Raw genomic sequence first — 21,040 nt, 5'->3', positions numbered from 1 at the left:
AGGAGGTGCTGGGCTCCTTCACAGGCAGGCGTGGCTGGGCACGGCTGGGCACAAGGAAGGTTAGTGCAGCCCCTTGGACACATTCAAGACTCATTTGCATATCTATAAAATCCTTTTTTAAAGAAATTAAAACCACACAGCCCTATAGGACACATATATTGCGGACATGCTAGCGGCGATCTAGCCGTGCATGTCCGTATCTCTATAGCCCAAAACCTGGTGACAGAATCCCTTTAACAAGTAAAGGGGATATATCACCAAGATTTTGTTTTATTAATTAAAACCAAATACTGATGTATATTATTTTTTCTAATATATTTTTTATTTACTGGTGTTAATTGTAGCTGTAATCTACACCACAAACACAGATAGAGCAGCAGCACAGTTAGATAGTGTGAATAGGGTGCTGCCTCGTTTTTTGGACGTGTAATCTACACCAGCTACTAGCTAGTGGGGAGTTCAGTTTTTGGTGCATGGAAAGCTAGAACTTGCGCCAAATTTATTAGGAGGCCTGTTAGTGCATCATACTTCAGCTCACTTTTTCCAAAACTGGCATAGGGAATGCCAGTCTTAAATCTCTACTATTGACACGTATGGGAAAGTATTCTAGGCATGCTCTGACCTGTGCAAAGGTCATTTTGCAGGGAGTAGATGAGCTGTAATCATCACTTATTAAAGATATATATATATATATATATATATATATACACACTCACCTAAAGAATTATTAGGAACACCTGTTCTATTTCTCATTAATGCAATTATCTAGTCAACCAATCACATGGCAGTTGCTTCAATGCATTTAGGGGGGTGGTCCTGGTCAAGACAATCTCCTGAACTCCAAACTGAATGTTAGAATGGGAAAGAAAGGTGATTTAAGCAATTTTGAGCGTGGCATGGTTGTTGGTGCCAGACGGGACGGTCTGAGTATTTCACAATCTGCTCAGTTACTGGGATTTTCACGCACAACCATTTCTAGGGTTTACAAAGAATGGTGTGAAAAGGGAAAAACATCCAGTATGCGGCAGTCCTGTGGGCAAAAATGCCTTGTGGATGCTAGAGGTCAGAGGAGAATGGGCCGACTGATTCAAGCTGATAGAAGAGCAACGTTGACTGAAATAACCACTCGTTACAACCGAGGTATGCAGCAAAGCATTTGTGAAGCCACAACATGCACAACCTTGAGGTGGATGGGCTACAACAGCAGAAGACCCCACCGGGTACCACTCATCTCCACTACAAATAGGAAAAAGAGGCTACAATTTGCACGAGCTCACCAAAATTGGACTGTTGAAGACTGGAAAAATGTTGCCTGGTCTGAGTCTCGATTTCTGTTGAGACATTCAAATGGTAGAGTCCGAATTTGGCGTAAACAGAATGAGAACATGTACCCATCCTCTGATGGCTACTTCCAGCAGGATAATGCACCATGTCACAAAGCTCGAATCATTTCAAATTGGTTTCTTGAACATGACAATGAGTTCACTGTACTAAAATGGCCCCCACAGTCACCAGATCTCAACCCAATAGAGCATCTTTGGGATGTGGTGGAACGGGAGCTTCGTGCCCTGGATGTGCATCCCTCAAATCTCCATCAACTGCAAGATGCTATCCTTTCAATATGGGCCAACATTTCTAAAGAATGCTATCAGCACCTTGTTGAATCAATGCCACGTAGAATTAAGGCAGTTCTGAAGGCAAAAGGGGGTCCAACACCGTATTAGTATGGTGTTCCTAATAATTCTTTAGGTGAGTGTGTGTATGTATATATATATATATATATATATATATATATCTCTGCCTCTGATGATAAGATGACTTCTGAGAAGCAATCTCTGCAGCACAGGAATTGTCAGGCTACTATGAGGGTTAGTGGGCAAAGTGAATAATCCTAGGATTTTAGGATTATTTTGAAATATATAAAAAAGGAGGAAAACCATCACTGAAATATTAAATACATATGCTTTACATTTAAAAAAAATCTATTTAAAATAGATTATTTTCATTTCCTTTAACACTAATACACTTCACGGTAAAAACATAATAGAACAAAAACAGAGATACATGAAGATTTTTACAGCTGGCGAATAAGGAGCAGGTGGATATCGTCTGTATCTGCAATGGAATATGGAAACTCAATGAAATATATGGCAGCCTGGCAGGCTTACTATTGTATTTGTAACTGAAACCGGAGCTCTCTTTTAAGGGGTCATTCAGATGGCAGTCCGCATCCATTCCGCAATTTTTCTTAACAGGTGTGGAGTGGACCCATTCATTTCAATGGGGCTGCAAAAGATACAGACCGCACCCTGCAAAAAAAAAGGATAGAGCATATCCTATTCTTGTCCGCAATCGCTGACAAGAATAGGCATTTTCTATTATAATTGCGGCCATGTGCGGTCCGCAAATTGCGGAATGCACAGGGCTGATTTCCGTGTTTTACAGATCCGCAAAACGGTCGTGTGAATGCTCCCTAAAGAAGTGTTCCAGTTACTTATTACATTTTTTGATCATATTGAAATTCATTCATTTTTTACAGGGTTCTATATATGTTTGGAACAAAGAACAATTTGATGCTGTAAATGAAGAGACCACTGATTATCTTATGGGTAGGGTTCTTTTTTAATATGCATATTAATGAGGACCTGAGAGCAGCACAGGATAAACAGGAGTTGAGCATGTGGTATCTGCCATAGTTCTGTAGTATTCACTATTGCATTGTCTGGACTGGGTCTGTCTTCTAGGGCAGCTTTCCTTGTTTGCCAGCTAATACAATCCAAAGTATACACCACATATGTCCTATGTCATCGTGGAATGGTGGGGGGAGCGGAATTAATATATAAAATACAACTATGTTATGACTGAGTTTAGGTAATAGCAGCATAGATCTGTGATGGCTAACCTCCGGCACTCCAGCTGTGGTAAAACTACAACTCCCAAGATGAATGGAGCATGCTGGGAGTCGTAGTTTCACCACAGCTGGAGTGCTGGATATTAGCCATCACTGGGATAGATTTACAACTTTGACGTGAGATTACACCAATGATACGATCCACTGATTACTGTGGGCTTTTCATGATGCAATTAATTGATTTGTATATTTTAACTGTTTAGGTCTTTTTGAACCAAAAGACATGAAATATGAGTTAGATCGTGACCATTCCATGGATCCATCCCTTGCAGAAATGACAGAGAAAGCCATTAAGATTCTGAGCAAGAATCCAAAAGGGTTCTTTCTGTTTGTAGAAGATAAGTATATTGCATTGGGCATTACAAATCTCAGCTGACATAGGAAAAGGATTTCAGGTGTTTTCTTTTTTTTTTGTTCTCCTGCTATTATAGTATAAATGTTGTCTTTTAACCCTTTTGGTGCTAGGAGTTTCACAGCATTTGATATACAAAAACAAACCCTGAATTATACAATATATAATACCCAACTGTATTATACTCCCAATCACATTGTCAACAAATGGTCGGTGCAGGAAGTGATTAGATGTGCAACTGTTCCTCAGAGCTCTTGTGCCCCTTAGTTTAAAGGGAACCTGTCACCGGGATTTGATGTATAGAGCTGAGGACATGGGTAGCTAGATGGCCGCTAGCACATCTGCAATACCCAGTCCCCATAGCTCTGTGTGCTTTTATTGTGTAAAAAAAAAGATTTGATACATATGCAAATTAACCTGAGGTGAGTCCTGTCCCTGACTCTTCTCACATACAGGACTCATCTTAGGTTAATTTGCATATGTATCAAATGGTTTTTTTTGACACAATAAAAGCACACAGAGCTATGGGGACTGGGTATTGTGGATGTGCTAGTGGCCATCTAGCAACCCATGTCCCCAGCTCTATACCCAAAATCCTGGTGACAGGTTCCCTTTAAGAGATCGGTGAAGGTCACATCATTGAGACCCCACTGATTAAAACTTCTCATATGTTACTATGACATATCAAAAGTTTTGTAAGATTACCATTACTCTTTAACCCTTTAGTGACCACGAATATGCCTTTTTACAGCAGTAACTAAGGGGCCTTAGGTTGGGTCGTCTCCTTTTCATGGTGGCCCAGTGTAAACACTGCACGGTGGAGAGTGGGGGTTTGGCTCTGACATGAGAGCTGCACTCCAGCCTGGACGGGCAGGAGTGCTGTTCTTGGCTATTTAACCCCTTACATACTGCAAACAATGGTGCCCTCCTTATGTAAGCGGTTACAGAGGGAGTGGACTGCCTCTGTCTCCAACCACTGATGTGTGAATAAGCAGGCTGGGACCTAGTATAGGCCTTCAGTCTGTCTTGAGTTTTCCCCATCAGGCTGCGCCTTTCTAGTGCAGCCTGATGGTCAATGTCAGTATAGCACTGACATTAAAACACCATGCACTATAGGAATAGTGTATTCTATTTTATAAGCAATCAAAAGATCACCTGTTATAGTAACCTTGTGGAACTATTAAATGTTTAAAAAAAAGTAAATAAATAAAATAAAAATGTATTAAATAAAAAAATTCCAATAAAAAATGAGCTTTTTTTTTTTCATTTAAAAAACGCTTTTCAATGGAAAAAAATGCAAAAATAAAATTTTCCGCTCATGTTTAGTATCGCCGTATCCGTAACAACCCAAATTGCGTAAATTATCCTATAAGATGAATGTCATAAAAAAATTCCAGAATTGCTGCTTTTTGCTGAGTCGCCACAAAAAAATGTAATAAAAAGTGTAATGTACCCCAAAATGATACCAATGAAAACTACACGTCATCCTGCAAAAATTAAGCCTCCACACAAAAAAATAAAAAATAAAAAAGTTATGGGTCTTGGGATTTGGTGATGCGGTAATACAAAAAGCTTTTCTTCTTTTTAAAAAAAAAGGGTTTTCATTGCACAAAAGTAGTAAAACGAAAAAAAAAAAATGTATTTGGTATCGCTGTAATCATACTGACCCAGAGAATAAAGTTATCATGTTATTTATGCCCAAAAATGAGCACCGCAAAATTTATAGCCTAAATACTCTGTGGCAGTATTGCTGTTTTTCCCCCCAGAAAAAGTTTCAAAAAATTAATCGGTAGATTATGTGTACCCCAAAAGGGCAATATTAAAAACGACAACTTTTCCTGCAAAAAATAAGCCTTCATAAAGCTTACATAGATGGAAAAATAAAAAAGTTATAGCTCTTGGAAGGCGACAATGAAAAAAACTAAAACCCTTGGTCCTTAAGGCCCAAAACAGGTTGGTCACTAAGCGGTTAGTAAACCAGATACTTTTGTAGTAACTTTTTATCTATTACTTTAAGCGGTAGAATTGACCATGGCCACCATGATTCTAATGCACGAAATTCGTTGACTGAGGCTGTTGAGTTTGACAAGGCTATCCATATTGCTGGGAAGCTAACAAAAGAATCTGAAACCTTGACTGTGGTGACTGCTGATCACTCTCATGTCTTTACTTTTGGAGGATACACAGATCGTGGCAATAGTATTTTAGGTGAGATATTTGTTAAACTGGAATTACTGTTCTGAATATTCTGAAGAGATTGTTAATAAGGAATTTTGTCATTCTGTGATGTACAGGTGAAACTCCAAAAATTAGAATATCGTGCAAAAGTCCATTTATTTCAGTAATGCAAATTAAAAAGAATTGCATTAATGCAGCTTAAAATTAGAATTTTGTGAAAAGGTTCAACATTCTATGCTCAAAGTGTCACACTGTAGTCAGCTAATTAATCCATACCCCCTGAGCAAAGGTACCTCAAAATTGTGACTTTGGGGTTTCATAAGTGGTAAGGCTTGAAATATCTCGCTTTGCATGTAATGAGTCTATCTCATATATTAGTTTCACCTTTTAAGTTGCATTACTGAAATAAATTAACTTTGCACGATATTAAAAATTTTCGGGTTTCACCTGTATGTGAAGCAATATAGTGATAATATATTTAATTTTCAATCCTTAACAGTCAAATGCATGTAAGGCTTCATAAAGTGTACTTTCACTCAGTGGTGGACAACAGAGAGGTCCTTTTCTAAAGAGCATACTGCCCAACAGAACAGAAAGAACTTGCGTTTTTTCTTTAGCCTGTCCATCACCATTGTGCCAATTCTTTAACCACATACAGTATACAGTATGTATGTTAACAATGCAGTTCCTTTATAGAAGGGAGTCCTGCATTGCTACTTGCTATTCAGTAGCCCTTTCTAATGGCCCAAAATTGCATGGAATGCTTTACAAGGATTATTCAAGACTTTAATGTTGTTGAGTTGACCTATTCTTAGGATAGGTAACCAATATCAGACTATTGGAGGTCTGACTCCCAGCATTCTAACCAGTTCAGCTGATTAAAGGGGCCACGGCACAGCTCTGTACAGCCAATGGTAATTTTCCCTGGTATTTCTGTTCATTCCCATTCAAATTATTTGGACTGAGCTACAATACCAGGCATAGCCACTATAAAATGAACTGAGCTGTGCCTGGTAAATAGTGAAGAGGTGCTCCAGTGAGTTCAGGTAGAAAGCACTACAGTACATGTAGTAAAGGTAGAGAGTATTATAAAAAATGTAGTATGGGTGGATACTAGTACAGTGCATGTAGTACAGCTAGAGAGTAATACAGTACATGTAATACATGTACATTGTATTAAAGTTCATATTCAATTTACCCATAAAATTACCATGCTGATTGTCTAAACATGTGTCACAGATTGACAGTGCCAATTACATAGTAAGGCCTCTTGCACACGACTGTATGGCTTTTTCAGTGTTTTGCGGTCCGTTTTAAACTGATCAGTTTTTCCATTTTTGTTTCAGTAGTGTTTCTGTTTCCGTTCCGTTTTGCTGTTCCATTTTTCCGTTTTGTTTCCATTTTTTGCGGATCGGAAACGGAAGTATAGCATATACAGTATACAATAATTACCTAGAAAAATTGGTCTGGGAATAAAATTTTTAATAGATGGTTCTGCAAAAACGGAACGGATATGGAATAAATATGGATGCATTCCGTATCTGTTCCGTTTTTTTTACAGCCCCATTGACTTGAATGGAAACACGGAACGTGATTTGCGGGCAATAATAGGACATGTTTTCAAAAAACAGATGGATGGCACTCTAAACATTTGTGAAGAATGAATATAATGTTAATTTATTGATAATTAAAACAAACTAATTAAAAAGATTCTAGAACAGGAGAAGGAAAAGAGAAAAAGGAAAAAAGGGGTATCCTCTAAAATGGTATGAGTATATATATCATTAATTAGAAATATATCAATTGGGTATATGAATTAATAATTCATATATGAAAAGGGAAGTGGGAGGAGTTTACCCTCAGTCCATATAAAAATAAATAAATATGCAGACACAATCTCATCGATTAGACAGACAGTAGCTATAAAATGTTAAAGATATAAAAACAGCAATAAGTCAATGTTAGCAATCAGTAGCAATAAGTCAATGTTGCAATAAGTCAATGTTAGCAATACGTTGCAATAAATGGGTGACGTCAGGAATGGCTGGAATCCCAAGCAGCTCTTCAAAATATATGTTTCTAGTAGCAGCAAAAATGACAATAGCAGCAATATTTAGTCTGTATAAGAAGAGACTGGCACCTGCAAGTACCAAAAATCCAGGTCTTGAAGAGAAAAAATGTTTCCACAACAGGGTGTTTTGTATACAAAAGAAGGTAGTTCTATATATAAAAAGAAAGTAGTTCTATATATAAAAGTATTATTTTCTCTTGGAATATAGATATATGGTATAGAACCTTTAATAATATTGAGGGTACATTACCGCTCCTGGATGAGTTATATATCAGGTATCTGCGATGTAAATCTGCGCATTGGTAATGTCTATTTACCTCAACATCCCGGCCTGGCGTCCCACGTGCTTGGTATAATAATGTTTGTAAACCAAAGTACTTAAAGGGAATCTGTCACTAGCAATTTATCAAATATTTTTTTTTCATGAATCCATGTTTAACAGAGTACCTTTTTTCCATCTGTCTTGTTCTTTTGATTGTGAGTCTTGTCATTTCTTAAAAAAATCGATTCTTATGATATGTAAATGACGCTGTAAGGAGCCCAGAGGGGCGTTCTTCTTTCTCCACGGTGCCCAGGAACACCCCTCTGAAGTGCCGTGCCCGGCTAAATTTGAAAACTAATAACGCCTCCAAGTTCATCTAAATCGCCTCCCAGAGGCGCGGCTAAGTGCTCAACAACCCCCTCCTCAGCGCCGCGCCTCTGGGAGGCGATTTAGATGAACTTGGAGGCGTTATTAGTTTTCAAATTTAGCCGGGCACGGCACTTCAGAGGGGTGTTCCTGGGCACCGTGGAGAAAGAAGAACGCCCCTCTGGGCTCCTTACAGCGTCATTTACATATCATAAGAATCAATTTTTTTGAAGAAATGACAAGACTCACAATCAAAAGAACAAGACAGATGGAAAAAAGGTACTCTGTTAAACATGGATTCATGAAAAAAAAAATTTGGTAAATTGCTAGTGACAGATTCCCTTTAATAGAGACAATATTGTTTCTTTCTTATCAAAATAATGTTAATGTTCAGAGTACATTACCGCTCCTGCAGGGATCTGCGATGTGGGTCCGTGCGGCGATGCTGGTGGTGTCTTCTCTCCTCTGTGTCCCGACTCGGCGTCCCACGTGGTTAGTGTAGTAACCTTGTGTAACACCCCAGAGTTGTGTTACTACACTCTTCTACTCTGCACTGTCTTCTAAGAGCTTTTATATTGTCATCTGATATGATTTTGCTCATGTCTTCACAACTGTGCATTTAAAACTATGTTAACCCCTTAAGGACTCAGCCCTATTACACCTTAAGGACTTGGCCATTTTTTGCTAATCTGACTTTAAGTGCTGATAACTTTAAAACGCTTTGACTTATCCAGGCCATTCTGAGAATGTTTTTTCGTCACATATTGTACTTCATGACACTGGTAAAATGAAGTAAAAAAAAATTAATTTTTATTTATAAAAAAATACCAAATTTACCAAAAATTTATAAAAAATCGCAAATTTCCAAGTTTCAATTTCTCTACTTCTATAATACATAGTAATACCTCCAAAAATAATTACTTTACATTCCCCATATGTCTACTTCATGTTTGGATCATTTTGGGAATGATATTTTATTTTTTGGGGATGTTACAAGGCTTAGAAGTTTAGAAGCAAAACCCAATTTTTAGGGACCAGTTCAGGTCTGAAGTCACTTTGCGAGGCTTACATAATAGAAACCACCCAAAAATGACCCCATTCTATAAACTACACCCCTCAAGGTATTAAAAACTGATTTTAAAAACTTTGTTAACCCTTTAGGTTTTCCACAAGAATTAATGGAAAATAGAGATACAATTTAAAAATTTCACTTTTTTGGCAGATTTTCCATTTTAATAATTTTTTTCCAGTTACAAAGCAAGGGTTAACAGCCAAACCAAACTCAATATTTATGGCCCTGATTCTGTAGTTTACAGAAACACCCCATATGTGGTCGTAAACAGCTGTACAGGCACACGGCAGGGCGCAGAAGGAAAGGAATGCCATACGGTTTTTGGAAGGCAGATTTTGCTGGACTAGTTTTTTTTTACACCATGTCCCATTTGAAGCCCCCCTGATGCACCCCTAGTGTAGAAACTCCAAAAAAGTGGCCCCATTTTAGAAACTACGGGATAGGGTGGCAGTATTGTTGGTACTAGTTTAGGGTACATATGATTTTTGGTTGCTCTATATTACACTTTTTGTGAGGCAAGATAACAAGAAATAGCTGTTTTGGCACCGTTTTTATTTTGTTATTTACAACATTCATCTGACAGGTTAGATCATGTGATATTTTTATAGACCAGGTTGTCACGGATGTGGCGATACCTAATATGTATACTTTTTTTTTTTTTTATTTATGTAAGTTTTACATAATGATTTCATTTTTGAAGCAAAAAAAATAATGTTTTAGTGTTTCCATAGTCTGAGAGCCATAATTTTTTCAGTTTTTGGGCGATTAACTTGGGTAGGGTATGATTTTTGCGGGATGAGATGACTGTTTTATTGGCACTATTTTGGGGTGCGTGTGACTTTTTGATCGCTTGCTATTACACTTTTTGTGATGTAAGGTGACAAAAAATGGTTTTATTTAGCACAGTTTTTATTATTTATTTTTTACGGTGTTCATCTGAGGGGTTAGGTCATGTGATATTGTTATAGAGCCGGTCGATACGAATGCGGCGATACCAAATATGTATACTTTTTTTTTTAGGTAAGTTTTACACAATAACAGCTTTTTTAAAACAAAAGAAATAATGTTTGTGTCTCCATATTCTGAGCCATATTTATTTTTTATTTTTTGGGTGATTGTCTCAGGTAGGGGCTCATTTTTTGCGGGATGAGGTGACGGTTAGATTGGTACTATTTTGGTGGGCAAACGCCTTTTTGATCGCTTGCTGTTGTACTTTTTGTGATGTAAGGTGACAAAAAAAATTGTTTATTTAGCACAGTTTTTATTTTTTATTTTTTACGGTGTTCATCTGAGTGGTTAGGTCATGTGATATTTTTTATAGAGCCGGTCTATACGGACGTGGCGATACCTAATATGTATACTTTTTTTTTCCCCCTAATTTTTACCAATTTTTTTTTAACTTTATTTGGGGAAAATGACGTTTTTGTTTATTTTTACTTGAAATTTTATTTTTTGGGGGGAAAACTTTATTTTTTCAACTTTTTTTTTCACTTTATTTTTTGTCCCACTTTGGGACTTGAACTTTTGGGGGTCTAATCCTTTACAATGCATTCCAATACTTCTGTACAATACTTCTGTATTGGAATGCATTGGCTGTATGAGTAATACAGTGTGTATTACTCATACAGCTTCAGGCCTGTGAGATCCAGGGGGCTGGATCTTACAGGCTCTTCACCAGAAGGCAGCGCGATGCCTTCCTTAGACATCGCGCTGCCTTCCATGCCATCGGGTCCCCCCTACAGCCGCATGGGGACTCGATGGCATCGCCGCACAGCCGCCGCAACTGCAGGTAAAACCCGCAAACCGCAGGTCTGAATTGACCTGCGGTTTGCGGCGATCACCGATATGGGGGGGGGGGCGTTGTGACAGGATGCCCAATGAATGATTTCAGCAGGCATCCTGTTTCTATTAACCCCCACTGCGCCGCAATGTTTGTTTAAAGTTAGAACGTACCGGTACGCCCTGAGTCCTTAAGGACTCGGGAAACAGGGCGTACCGGTACGTCCCTAAGGGGTTAAATGTAAATCTCCTTGTAATTTTCCATGTTCACCAGCAGGTGGCAGTATCATTGGTAGAGATAGTCTTAATGTTATGGCCGTTCAGAGTGGAACAATCCTGTTCTATTCTGCCCCCCTGCTGAAGAGAAGTGGAGGTTTCCATCTTCCTGCAGCAAGGGAGGAAAAAAACTGTTAGAACCAGTTTTTAGTTTCCCCTGCATAGGGAAGACAGCAAGGACCAAGTCTCGTGCTGAGGCTTGATCAAATTCCTAGTCTGAGCTCTGCAGCTCAGCTGGATGACAAAAAGCAAAAAGTTGCAAACAACCTCCAGAAATCCAGGAAGAAAGCATCCCCTGAGTCATGTCTGAGACCTAGGAGAAGCCATATTCCTCCTCAGCTAGTCAGTCCCCACAAAGCAGAGGGTACAGTTCAAAGCAGAAGCATCTATTCCTGCCAATGATTGCCAAAACCTGCTGGGACCAAGGACCAAAGCTGCATACAGTTTGGATACAAGTTATCTTCAGTAAAAAAAAGTTTGAACTGCATCTACAGATCTGGACATCATTTCTGCTGCAAAATTCCTCTATTACTCCTACTATCACTACACTCAATTTATTGCAAGTGAGCCAGGAGTCCGGCCGTACCCAGGTAGGAGACACCGCTGACACAATCATCACCACAATACAGAGACATTATAGGCAATCAATGGATTGCGGAACCTATCCAGGAGCTTGTGAAAGGTCACCCTAAAGGCTGTAAAAATGCCAAAATACCGGTGGAGTGGAATGAAAAGAGAGAAGCTGCTTTCCGACTGTTGAAAGAAAAACGTACAGAACCACCAGTCCTGGGTTACCCTGACTACAGCCTACCATTTTGCCTTTATACTGACGCAAGAAAGAAAGGTTTGGGAGCTGTACTATCTCAGACACAAGCTGGAACTGAAAGAGTCATCGCCTATGCCAGCAGATCTTTACGAGAGCCAGAGCGGAATGACTAACTACAGCTCGTTCAAACAGGAGTTTCTAGCCTTGGTCTGGTCTGTAACTGAGAAATTCAAGGACTACCTAGCTGCTACACCTTCCACGGTCTACACCGACAATAATCCACTAGCTCACTTGAACACTGCGCGTCTAGGAGCTCTAGAACAAAGATGGACCTCTAGACTGGCGAACTTCAACTTCACCATTAAGTACCGGACTGGAAAATCTAATGACCATGCCAACGCTTTGTCTAGGCTACCTGCCCAGAAAGAACCAATTTCTACCGATGATCAGTGGGAAGATGTGGAAATGCCAATATTCTACTCCATATTTGCCTGGCAGGAGGCCCTACACACTAGGCATCCGACCTCTAAAGTTGCTTGTTTTCCAGAGATCTGTGACTCATCACCTCCCAGTTGAGAAAGAGCTCTGGATTAAACTACAATCAGAGAGCAGAGCCATTGGAGAACTGTTGGATTATTTTCACAGCGGACGCATACCGGAGAGAATCCGACCGCGGAAAGCTGACTCAGAGCTTGTTCGTCTCTGCCGTATGGGTGTCCTGACAAGATACTCACCGATCAGGGATCTGCATTCGAGTCTCAGTTATTCTATGAACTTTGTGCCTTGTACAACTGCAAAAAACTGAGGACCACCGCATATCACCCTCAGGGGAACGGACTGTGCGAAAAAATGAACCAGACACTGATCAACATGCTCAAGGCTGTGCCGCCTCACAAGCGGGCCGAATGGCCATTAATCCTCCCTGAACTAGTGTACCTGTACAACAATACAACTCATTGCTCCACTGGGTACACTCCATACTACCTCATGTTCGGAAGACATGGCCGTCTACCTGCAGATCTTGCCCTCGACGTCCCTGTGCCGGACTCTGAACCACTCCTTCCCCAATCTGAGTGGGTCAAAGAGCATCAGAAGCGCCTGGAGGACGCCAAAGAAATAGTGGACTCTAAAATAGAGAAGGCCCAACAAAAACAAAAACAGGACTTTGATACGCATGCACATGCTGAGCCCTTACAGACTGGAGACCAGGTCTGGCTAACAAACAATCACCCAGTAAGCAAGCTGGATAGTTGCTGGTAGCGTGAGCCATATACAATAGTGGCCATTCCCTCATCAGAGGTCTACGAAATCCAGAGGGAGGATAAAGGTACTCAGCGAGTCCATCGCAACAGGCTCAAGAAATGCCTACAGGAACCTGTTCAAGAGAAGCCAAGAACAGAGGATACATCACCTGAGCTGCCATTGTCTTCAGAAAGCGAGACTCCAATAGGGTTGCCTTCCATGCTTGACCCCCTTCAGTGGTTACTCCAACCTCAAATTCGAGTCCTGATGCCAGTGTCCGAGATTTCTGTCTACAGAACCAAGTCAGACAGCTGATCCTCCCGTACCAGTCCTGGACTCTACCTCCACTCCCAGAGATTCTGAACTGTCCTTGCGGCGATCCCAACGGACCAATAAAGGTAAACCACCTGCCCGTTATCGGGAATTCTTTGAGATGAACCTTTAGCTACAGAGACAATAGGAGTCAAGCCAATGACACATTTTTACTAGTAAGGAACATTGCCACCTGTTTATTGTTTACATTATTGGCTTCTTCATCTACCCTTTTTGTGCCTGGACTTCATGGACTCCATCTATCATACCTCATGTTGGATTACAAATTATTTTTGATTTTTGTGTTTTTTTTTTCTACTTGTTACAAGTTATGCAACGTTACAAGCTTGCACCCAAAGAAAAGACTCAAACGTGTACTTGAGCTCTTTGTGATTTATACTGTGCTAATCTTGCACTAATTTTGCCTAATTGTTTACAGGTTGAGCAACATTCCAGTACTTATGCCCATTGTATGGACTCTTTTACAGATGCCGCAATGTGAATTTATGCACTTTTTGTGAAACTGCACTAACTTTTGCCTTTAGCCAGAGCAGTAGCACTTTACTTTTGTGTGCCTTGCCTTACAGCTCTGTTCTCATTACATGGACTGCCTCTGCGGACGTTAATACCAATGGCCTACCAATAGTACACGAGTAAGACAAGTGGTAAGTCCCAGGCAGGTCCAGCAAGGGTCACCCCGCTGCTTCGGGAATGGCTAGGGGAGTCATATACCCCTCCTTCCTGTTTGTTATATGTGCCAGGATTGGTAATGGGACTATTATACCCCCTATCCTGGTGTGTATTCCTGGAGTTCCATGGGATTACTATACCCTCCTCCTGTGACTGCCAGAATTGCATGGAGAAGCTGATACCTCCCCTTCTGTGCCTTTGCCTAAGGTATGCCGCCTCAAACCTTAGAGCCACTTTTAGCTACCCATAGTGATCGTGCTATAAGCCTTATATTTTGACTTTGGTGCAGGGAAGGGAATACAGGATAAAGCCACCCTTCCATTTGCCAGTATTTCATTACACCATGGTGGGACTACAGAGTAAAGTCACCCCCATGCTTTCTTTGGTATTGGTGGAAAATACTTCATAGTCAGTCAGTAGTGAGTGCTTAGTGCAGACCTCTGGTTCACTGGTTATACTGAGAGGGAAACTGTTACTTAGGACACCCTACTCATGTGGGCAGGAACCTCAGGGTAGCCGTTATATATTTGTCTTTGTATGTCTTATGTGTACTTCATGCAGCACTTTGTATTAAACTGGCTACCCCAGAGCTTGTTCTCTCCTCCTAAGCATAAGCCGAGGCTTACCTAAAAGGCTTACCTCAAAGTAAGGGGGAATGTAACACCCCAGAGTTGTGTTACTACACTCTCCTACTCTTTGCTCATGTCTTTACAACTGTGCATTTAAAACTGTTAAATGTAAATGTCCTTGTAATTTTCCATGTTCACCAGCAGGTGGCAGCATCATTGGTAGATATAGTCTTAATGTTATGGCCGTTCAGAGTGGAACAATCCTATTTTATTCTGCCCCCCTGCTGAAGAGAAGTGGAGGTTTCCATCTTCCTACATCAAGGGAGATAAAAAACTGTTAGAACCAGTTTTTAGTTTCCCCTGCATAAGGAAGACAGCAAGGACCAAGTCTCGTGCTGAGACTTGATCAAATTCCCAGTCTGAGCTCTGCAGCTCAGCTGGATGACAAAAAGCAAAAAGTTGCAAACAACCTCCAGAATTCCAGGAAGAAAGCATCCCCTGTGAATATATAATGTGAGTCAAGTCCAGAGACCTAGGAGAAGCCATATTCCTCCTCAGCTAGTCAGTCCCTACAAAGCAGAAGGTACAGTTCAAAACAGAAGCCTCTATTCCTGCCAATGATTGTCAAAACCTGCTGGGACCAAGGACCAAAGCTGCAAACTGTTTGGATACAAGTTATCTTCAGTAAAGAAAAGTTTGAACTTCATCTAAAGGTCTGGACATCATTTCTGCTGCAAAATTCCTCTATTACTCCTACTATCACTACACTCAATTTATTGCAAGTGAGCGAGGAGTCCGGCCGTACCCAGGTAGGAGACACCGTTGACACAATTATCATCACCATACAGAGATATTATAGGCAATCACACCACTTTGGCATTCCTAAGCTGGGACGTGTGTTCTAACACCTTAGAAGGGCCCTGGGGTAGTACCATGCGCACGCTACAATTGTCATCACGACAAATACAGAACATTAAACAACCCGTACCTTGCCACTGCACTTGCTAGCGCTGTGCGCTCTCCCGGGCGTCCCGGCTCGGCGTTCCACATGGCGTCCCATATGGTCAGGAGCGGGCTTTTCAATTTAGATGTGGGCAAAGGTGATCCTGCTGATATAGAGGGATACTTACTCCACTCGTATGCTGCCCGGATTTAGAGTTATTCGGTACCTTAGATAATACTGCTTTTTGTTAGCCTATTGTGGCTGTGTGGCTATATTTCCCAATTTCCCAATAACTATATTATTGGGAAATATAGCCATATAGCCACAATAGACTAACAAAAAGCAGTATTATGTAAGGTACCGAATAACTCTAAATCCGGGCAGCATACTAGTGGAGCAAGTATCCCTCACCTTTGCCCACATCTAAATTGAAAAGCCCGCTCCCGACCACGTGGGACGCCATGTGGAACACCGAGCCGGTACGCCCGGGAGAGCGCACAGCGCTAGCAAGGTTACTACACTAACCACGTGGGACGCAGGAGCGGTAATGTACTCTGAACATTAACATTATCTTGATAAGAAAGAAACAATATTGTCTCTATTAAGTACTTTGGTTTACAAACATTATTATACCAAGCACGTGGGACGCCAGGCCGGGAGGTTGAGGTAAATAGACATTACCAATGCGCAGATTTACATCGCAGATACCTGATATATAACTCATCCAGGAGCGGTAATGTACCCTCAATATTATTAAAGGTTCTATACTACTGCGCATTATTCCAAGAGGAAATAATACTTTTATATATATAACTACCTTCTTTTTATATATAGAACTACCTTCTTTTGTATACAAAACACCCTGTTGTGGAAACATTTTTTCCCTTCAAGACCTGGATTTTGGGTACTTGTAGGTACCAGTCTCTTCTTATACAGACTAAATATTGCTGCTATTGTCATTTTTGCTGCTACTAAAAACTTATTTTTTGAAGAGCTGCTTGGGATTCCAGCCATTCCTGACGTCACCCATTTATTGCTACTAATTGCTAATATTGACTTATTGCAACATTGACTTATTGCGGTCCTTTTCAGCTGTTTTTATATCTTTTAGATTTTATAGCTACTGTCTGTCTAATTGATGCGATTGTATCTGCATATTTATTTATTCATTTATTTTTATATGGACTGAGGGTAAACTCCTCCCCCTCCCCTTTTCATATATGAATTATTAAGTCATATACCCAATTGATATATTTCTAATTAATGATATACAGTCAGGTCCATAAATATTGGGACAGCGACACAATTCTAACATTTTTGGCTCTATACACCACCACAATAGATTTAAAATGAAACGAACAAGATGTGCTTTAACTGCAGACTGTCAGCTTTAATTTGAGAGTATTTACATCCAAATCAGGTGAACAGTTTAGGAATTACAACAGTCTGTATATGTGCCTCCCACTTGTTAAGGAACCAAAAGTAATGGGACAATTGGCTTCTCAGCTGTTCCATGGCCAGGTGTGTGTTATTCCCTCATTATCCCAATTACAATGAGCAGATAAAAGGTCCAGAGTTCATTTCAAGTGTGCTATTTGCATTTGGAATCTGTTGCTGTCAACTCTCAATATGAGATCCAAAGAGCTGTCACTATCAGTGAAGCAAGCCATCATTAGGCTGAAAAAACAAAACAAACCCATCAGAGAGATAGCAAAAACATTAGGCGTAGCCAAAACAACTGTTTGGAACATTCTTAGAAAGAAGGAACGCACCGGTGAGCTCAGCAACACCAAAAGACCCGGAGGACCACGGAAAACAACTGTGATGGATGACCAAAGAATTCTTTTCCTGGTGAAGAAAACACCCTTCACAACAGTTGGCCAGATCAAGAACACTCTCCAGGAGGCAGGTGTATGTGTGTCAAAGTCAACAATCAAGAGAAGACTTCACCAGAGTAAATACAGAGGGTTCACCACAAGATGTAAACCATTGGTGAGCCTCAAAAACAGGAAGGCCAGATTAGAGTTTGCCAAACGACATCTAAAAAAGCCTTCACAGTTCTGGAACAACATCCTATGGACAGATTAGACCAAGATCAACTTGTACCAGAGTGATGGGAAGAGAAGAGTATGGAGAAGGAAAGGAACTGCTCATGATCCTAAGCATACCACCTCATCAGTAAAGCATGGTGGTGGTAGTGTCATGGCGTGGGCATGTATGGCTGCCAATGGAACTGGTTCTCTTGTATTTATTGATGATATGACTGCTGACAAAAGCAGCAGGATGAATTCTGAAGTTTTTTGGGCAATATTATCTGCTCATATTCAGTCAAATGCTTCAGAACTCATTGGACAGCGCTTCACAGTGCAGATGGACAATGACCCAAAGCATACTGCAAAAGCAACCAAAGAGTTTTTTAAGGGAAGGAAGTGGAATGTTATGCAATGGCCAAGTCAATCACCTGACCTGAATCCGATTGAGCATGCATTTCACTTGCTGAAGACAAAACTGAAGGGAGAATGCCCCAAGAACAAGCAGGAACTGAAGACAATTGCAGTAGAGGCCTGGCAGAGCATCACCAGGGATGAAACCCAGCGTCTGGTTATGTCTATGCGTTCCAGACTTCAGGCTGTAATTGACTGCAAAGGATTTGCCACCAAGTAGTAAAAAGTGAAAGCTTGATTTATGATTATTATTCTGTCCCATTACTTTTGGTTCCTTAACAAGTGGGAGGCACATATGCAAACTGTTGTAATTCCTACACTGTTCACCTGATTTGAATGTAAATACCCTCAAATTAAAGCGGACGGTCTGTAGTTAAAGCACATCTTGTTCATTTAATTTCAAATCCATTGTGGTGGTGTGTAGTCCCAAAAATGTTAGAATTGTGTCGATGTCCCAATATTTATGGACCTGACTGTATATACTCATACCATTTTAGAGGATACCCCCTTTTTTCCTTTTTCTTTTTTCTTTCTCCTGTTCTAGAATCTTTTTAATTATAGTTTGTTTTAATTATCAATAAATTAACATTATATTCATTCTTCCCAAATGTTTAGAGTGCCATCCATCTGTTTTTTTTAATACATTCTTTGTTTGAATAAGGTGGAGGGTAGACCTTTGGATAGAGCACATTATCCAAATAGGTGAGCCGCTGATTGTATTTAATAACAGGACATGTTCTATCTTTGAACGGAACGGAAAAATGGAAATACAGAAACAGAATGCATACAGAGTGCATTCCGTTTTTTTGAGGACCCATTGAAATGAATGGTTCCGTATACGGAACGCAAAAAACAGAACATAAATGGAAAAAAATAAAGTTTGTGTGCAAGAGGTCTAAGTTGAATGTGGTTTGCAAGTTAAAAATATTTTAACCTGGGGCCATTGCAACTTTTGGGACAACAGTATATTTTCTGATGCTCACATTTTTTCAAAGATGAGTCACATTATTATGACCACTAACTACTTTTGATGTTGGCAGTGCATAGCTCACGAAGGAAATATCATGTTGTGAGGGGTGATTTATCAGAGTTGCAAACAGGTATGATCAATGGCTTTTGGGCCAAGGGTGGCAGTATTTCTGAAACTGCACAATTAGTGAACTGTTCACATGCCACTGTGGTGAAAATGTATCGTGAGAGGAAAAATGGAACCATTGCAAATAAGGAACGTGGAAACTGGGAAGCACCATGTGCCACTGAGGCACTCTCAATCGATTTGTGTATGAATCCATCCTTGCAGATCACATACACCCACACATGCTGATTGTCTTCCCTGGGTCCGATGGTACCCTCCAGCAAGATAATGCCACATATCACATGGCAAGAAATGTCCAACATTGGTTGAAAGAGCATGGCTAGGACTTCCAAATACTAATCTGGCCCTCTAATTCCCCAGACTTGTTCGCTCTATGGATCCTCCCCCACGCATCCTCCAGTAGCTGTGGGATGCACTGCAGTCAGCATGGCTCCAGACAGCTGTGACAACCTACCAGGACCTTACTGAGTCACTCCCAGTCCATCTAGTTGGTGGTCATAATAATGTGACTCGACGGTGTATAACACATAGTATAGTTTCACTTACTGTAACAATAACTCTCTAATAAGTGGAAACAATAAATGATTGATGCATGATTCCCTTTTAATGTGCTATTTCTTCCAAACCTTATTCCAAACCTCATTTTAATTTTCTAGGAAAAGCACCAGGCATGGCTTCAGATCGCTTGCCCTATACCAGCCTTCTCTATGGCAATGGTCCTGGTTACAAATATGTTAATGGCTCTAGAGAGAATATTACGACTGTTAACATTGGTATGGACAAAATTCAGAAACATATATTTATAAAACATTTGCTGTTTTGGTTTTACAGTGTTTTAATTAGTTATAGATAATAGTTTCATAGTCTCAACATTTTTTTCTGTATTGATTCTCACAGAAGGAGAATACAGACAGCAGTCTGCAGTTCAACTTTCCTCAGAGACACATGGAGGAGAGGATGTGGCCATCTTGGCTAAAGGACCCCTTGCTCATCTCTTCCACGGGATTCATGAGCAGAACTACATTGCCCATGTTATGGCTTATGCAGCCTGCTTAGAACCTTATAAAGACTGCCCACCAAATTCAGGTTTACTCATCTCGTCATCCATCATGTTGCTATTGACCTCTGTATGGACTGCCCTAATGTGGTGAAGACAGACTTAAAGGCCCATCATTATACATCATTGCACAAATCTCTTAAATATTCTCTATACAATAATTTTTAAAGGCTATTGGAATTTCACAGTGCACTTGAAACAATGTTAAAGAAAAATTGTTACCGCGTTTTGGTACTCCAAGCTAATACCACTAGCGTATAGCTGGGAGATCTGGGAGATATAATTTCTTTTCTGAAACTCACCTAAAAATCCCTGCTGTTATCCTACAAATATCCCTCCCCACGAGTCACCCTGATGATGTGTACAAGCTCAGCATTCCTGCTATGCTTAGGTTTCGTTTTCCTTGTGTGTGCTGATTTCTCAGAATTGACGTATGCATATATTTAACCATTCCCTGCATTATGAGTGGTCCACACTGCTTAGGCTATGTACACCCTAAACTGCCTATAAAAGGACATGATATGCTTGCAATAAATTAGAGTATTTCTTGGCTGCTTTTAGTGTGCATGTGTCTTTCTTGCCACCGAGAAATACTTCTCCTGGATCCAGTAGGCTTCAAACCAAGGTGGTCTTAGAAGAAGAGAAGCAATCCTT

The 21,040-nt window shown here is 40.3% G+C and overlaps 1 protein-coding gene across 1 annotated transcript in view; it reads left to right on the top strand.

The window, feature by feature from the left end:
* The window catches only part of LOC120996905 (intestinal-type alkaline phosphatase 1-like), a 64,458-nt gene extending 43,691 nt beyond the window's left edge, over positions 1 to 20,767 (top strand). Inside the window, exons 6-10 of the mRNA XM_040426797.1 lie at positions 2,540 to 2,609; positions 3,115 to 3,253; positions 5,281 to 5,471; positions 19,986 to 20,102; positions 20,227 to 20,767. Coding sequence (XP_040282731.1) covers positions 2,540 to 2,609; positions 3,115 to 3,253; positions 5,281 to 5,471; positions 19,986 to 20,102; positions 20,227 to 20,480 — 771 coding nt within the window. The 3' untranslated portion in view covers positions 20,481 to 20,767. The remainder of the gene's footprint in view (positions 1 to 2,539; positions 2,610 to 3,114; positions 3,254 to 5,280; positions 5,472 to 19,985; positions 20,103 to 20,226) is intronic.
* Positions 20,768 to 21,040: the final 273 nt, after the last annotated feature.

This window comes from Bufo bufo, chromosome 4, assembly GCF_905171765.1.
Source record: "Bufo bufo chromosome 4, aBufBuf1.1, whole genome shotgun sequence".
NCBI lineage: Eukaryota > Metazoa > Chordata > Amphibia > Anura > Bufonidae > Bufo > Bufo bufo.
The sequence above is the reverse complement of the archived record's forward strand: the minus strand, read 5'-3'. Positions and strand labels throughout refer to the sequence as shown.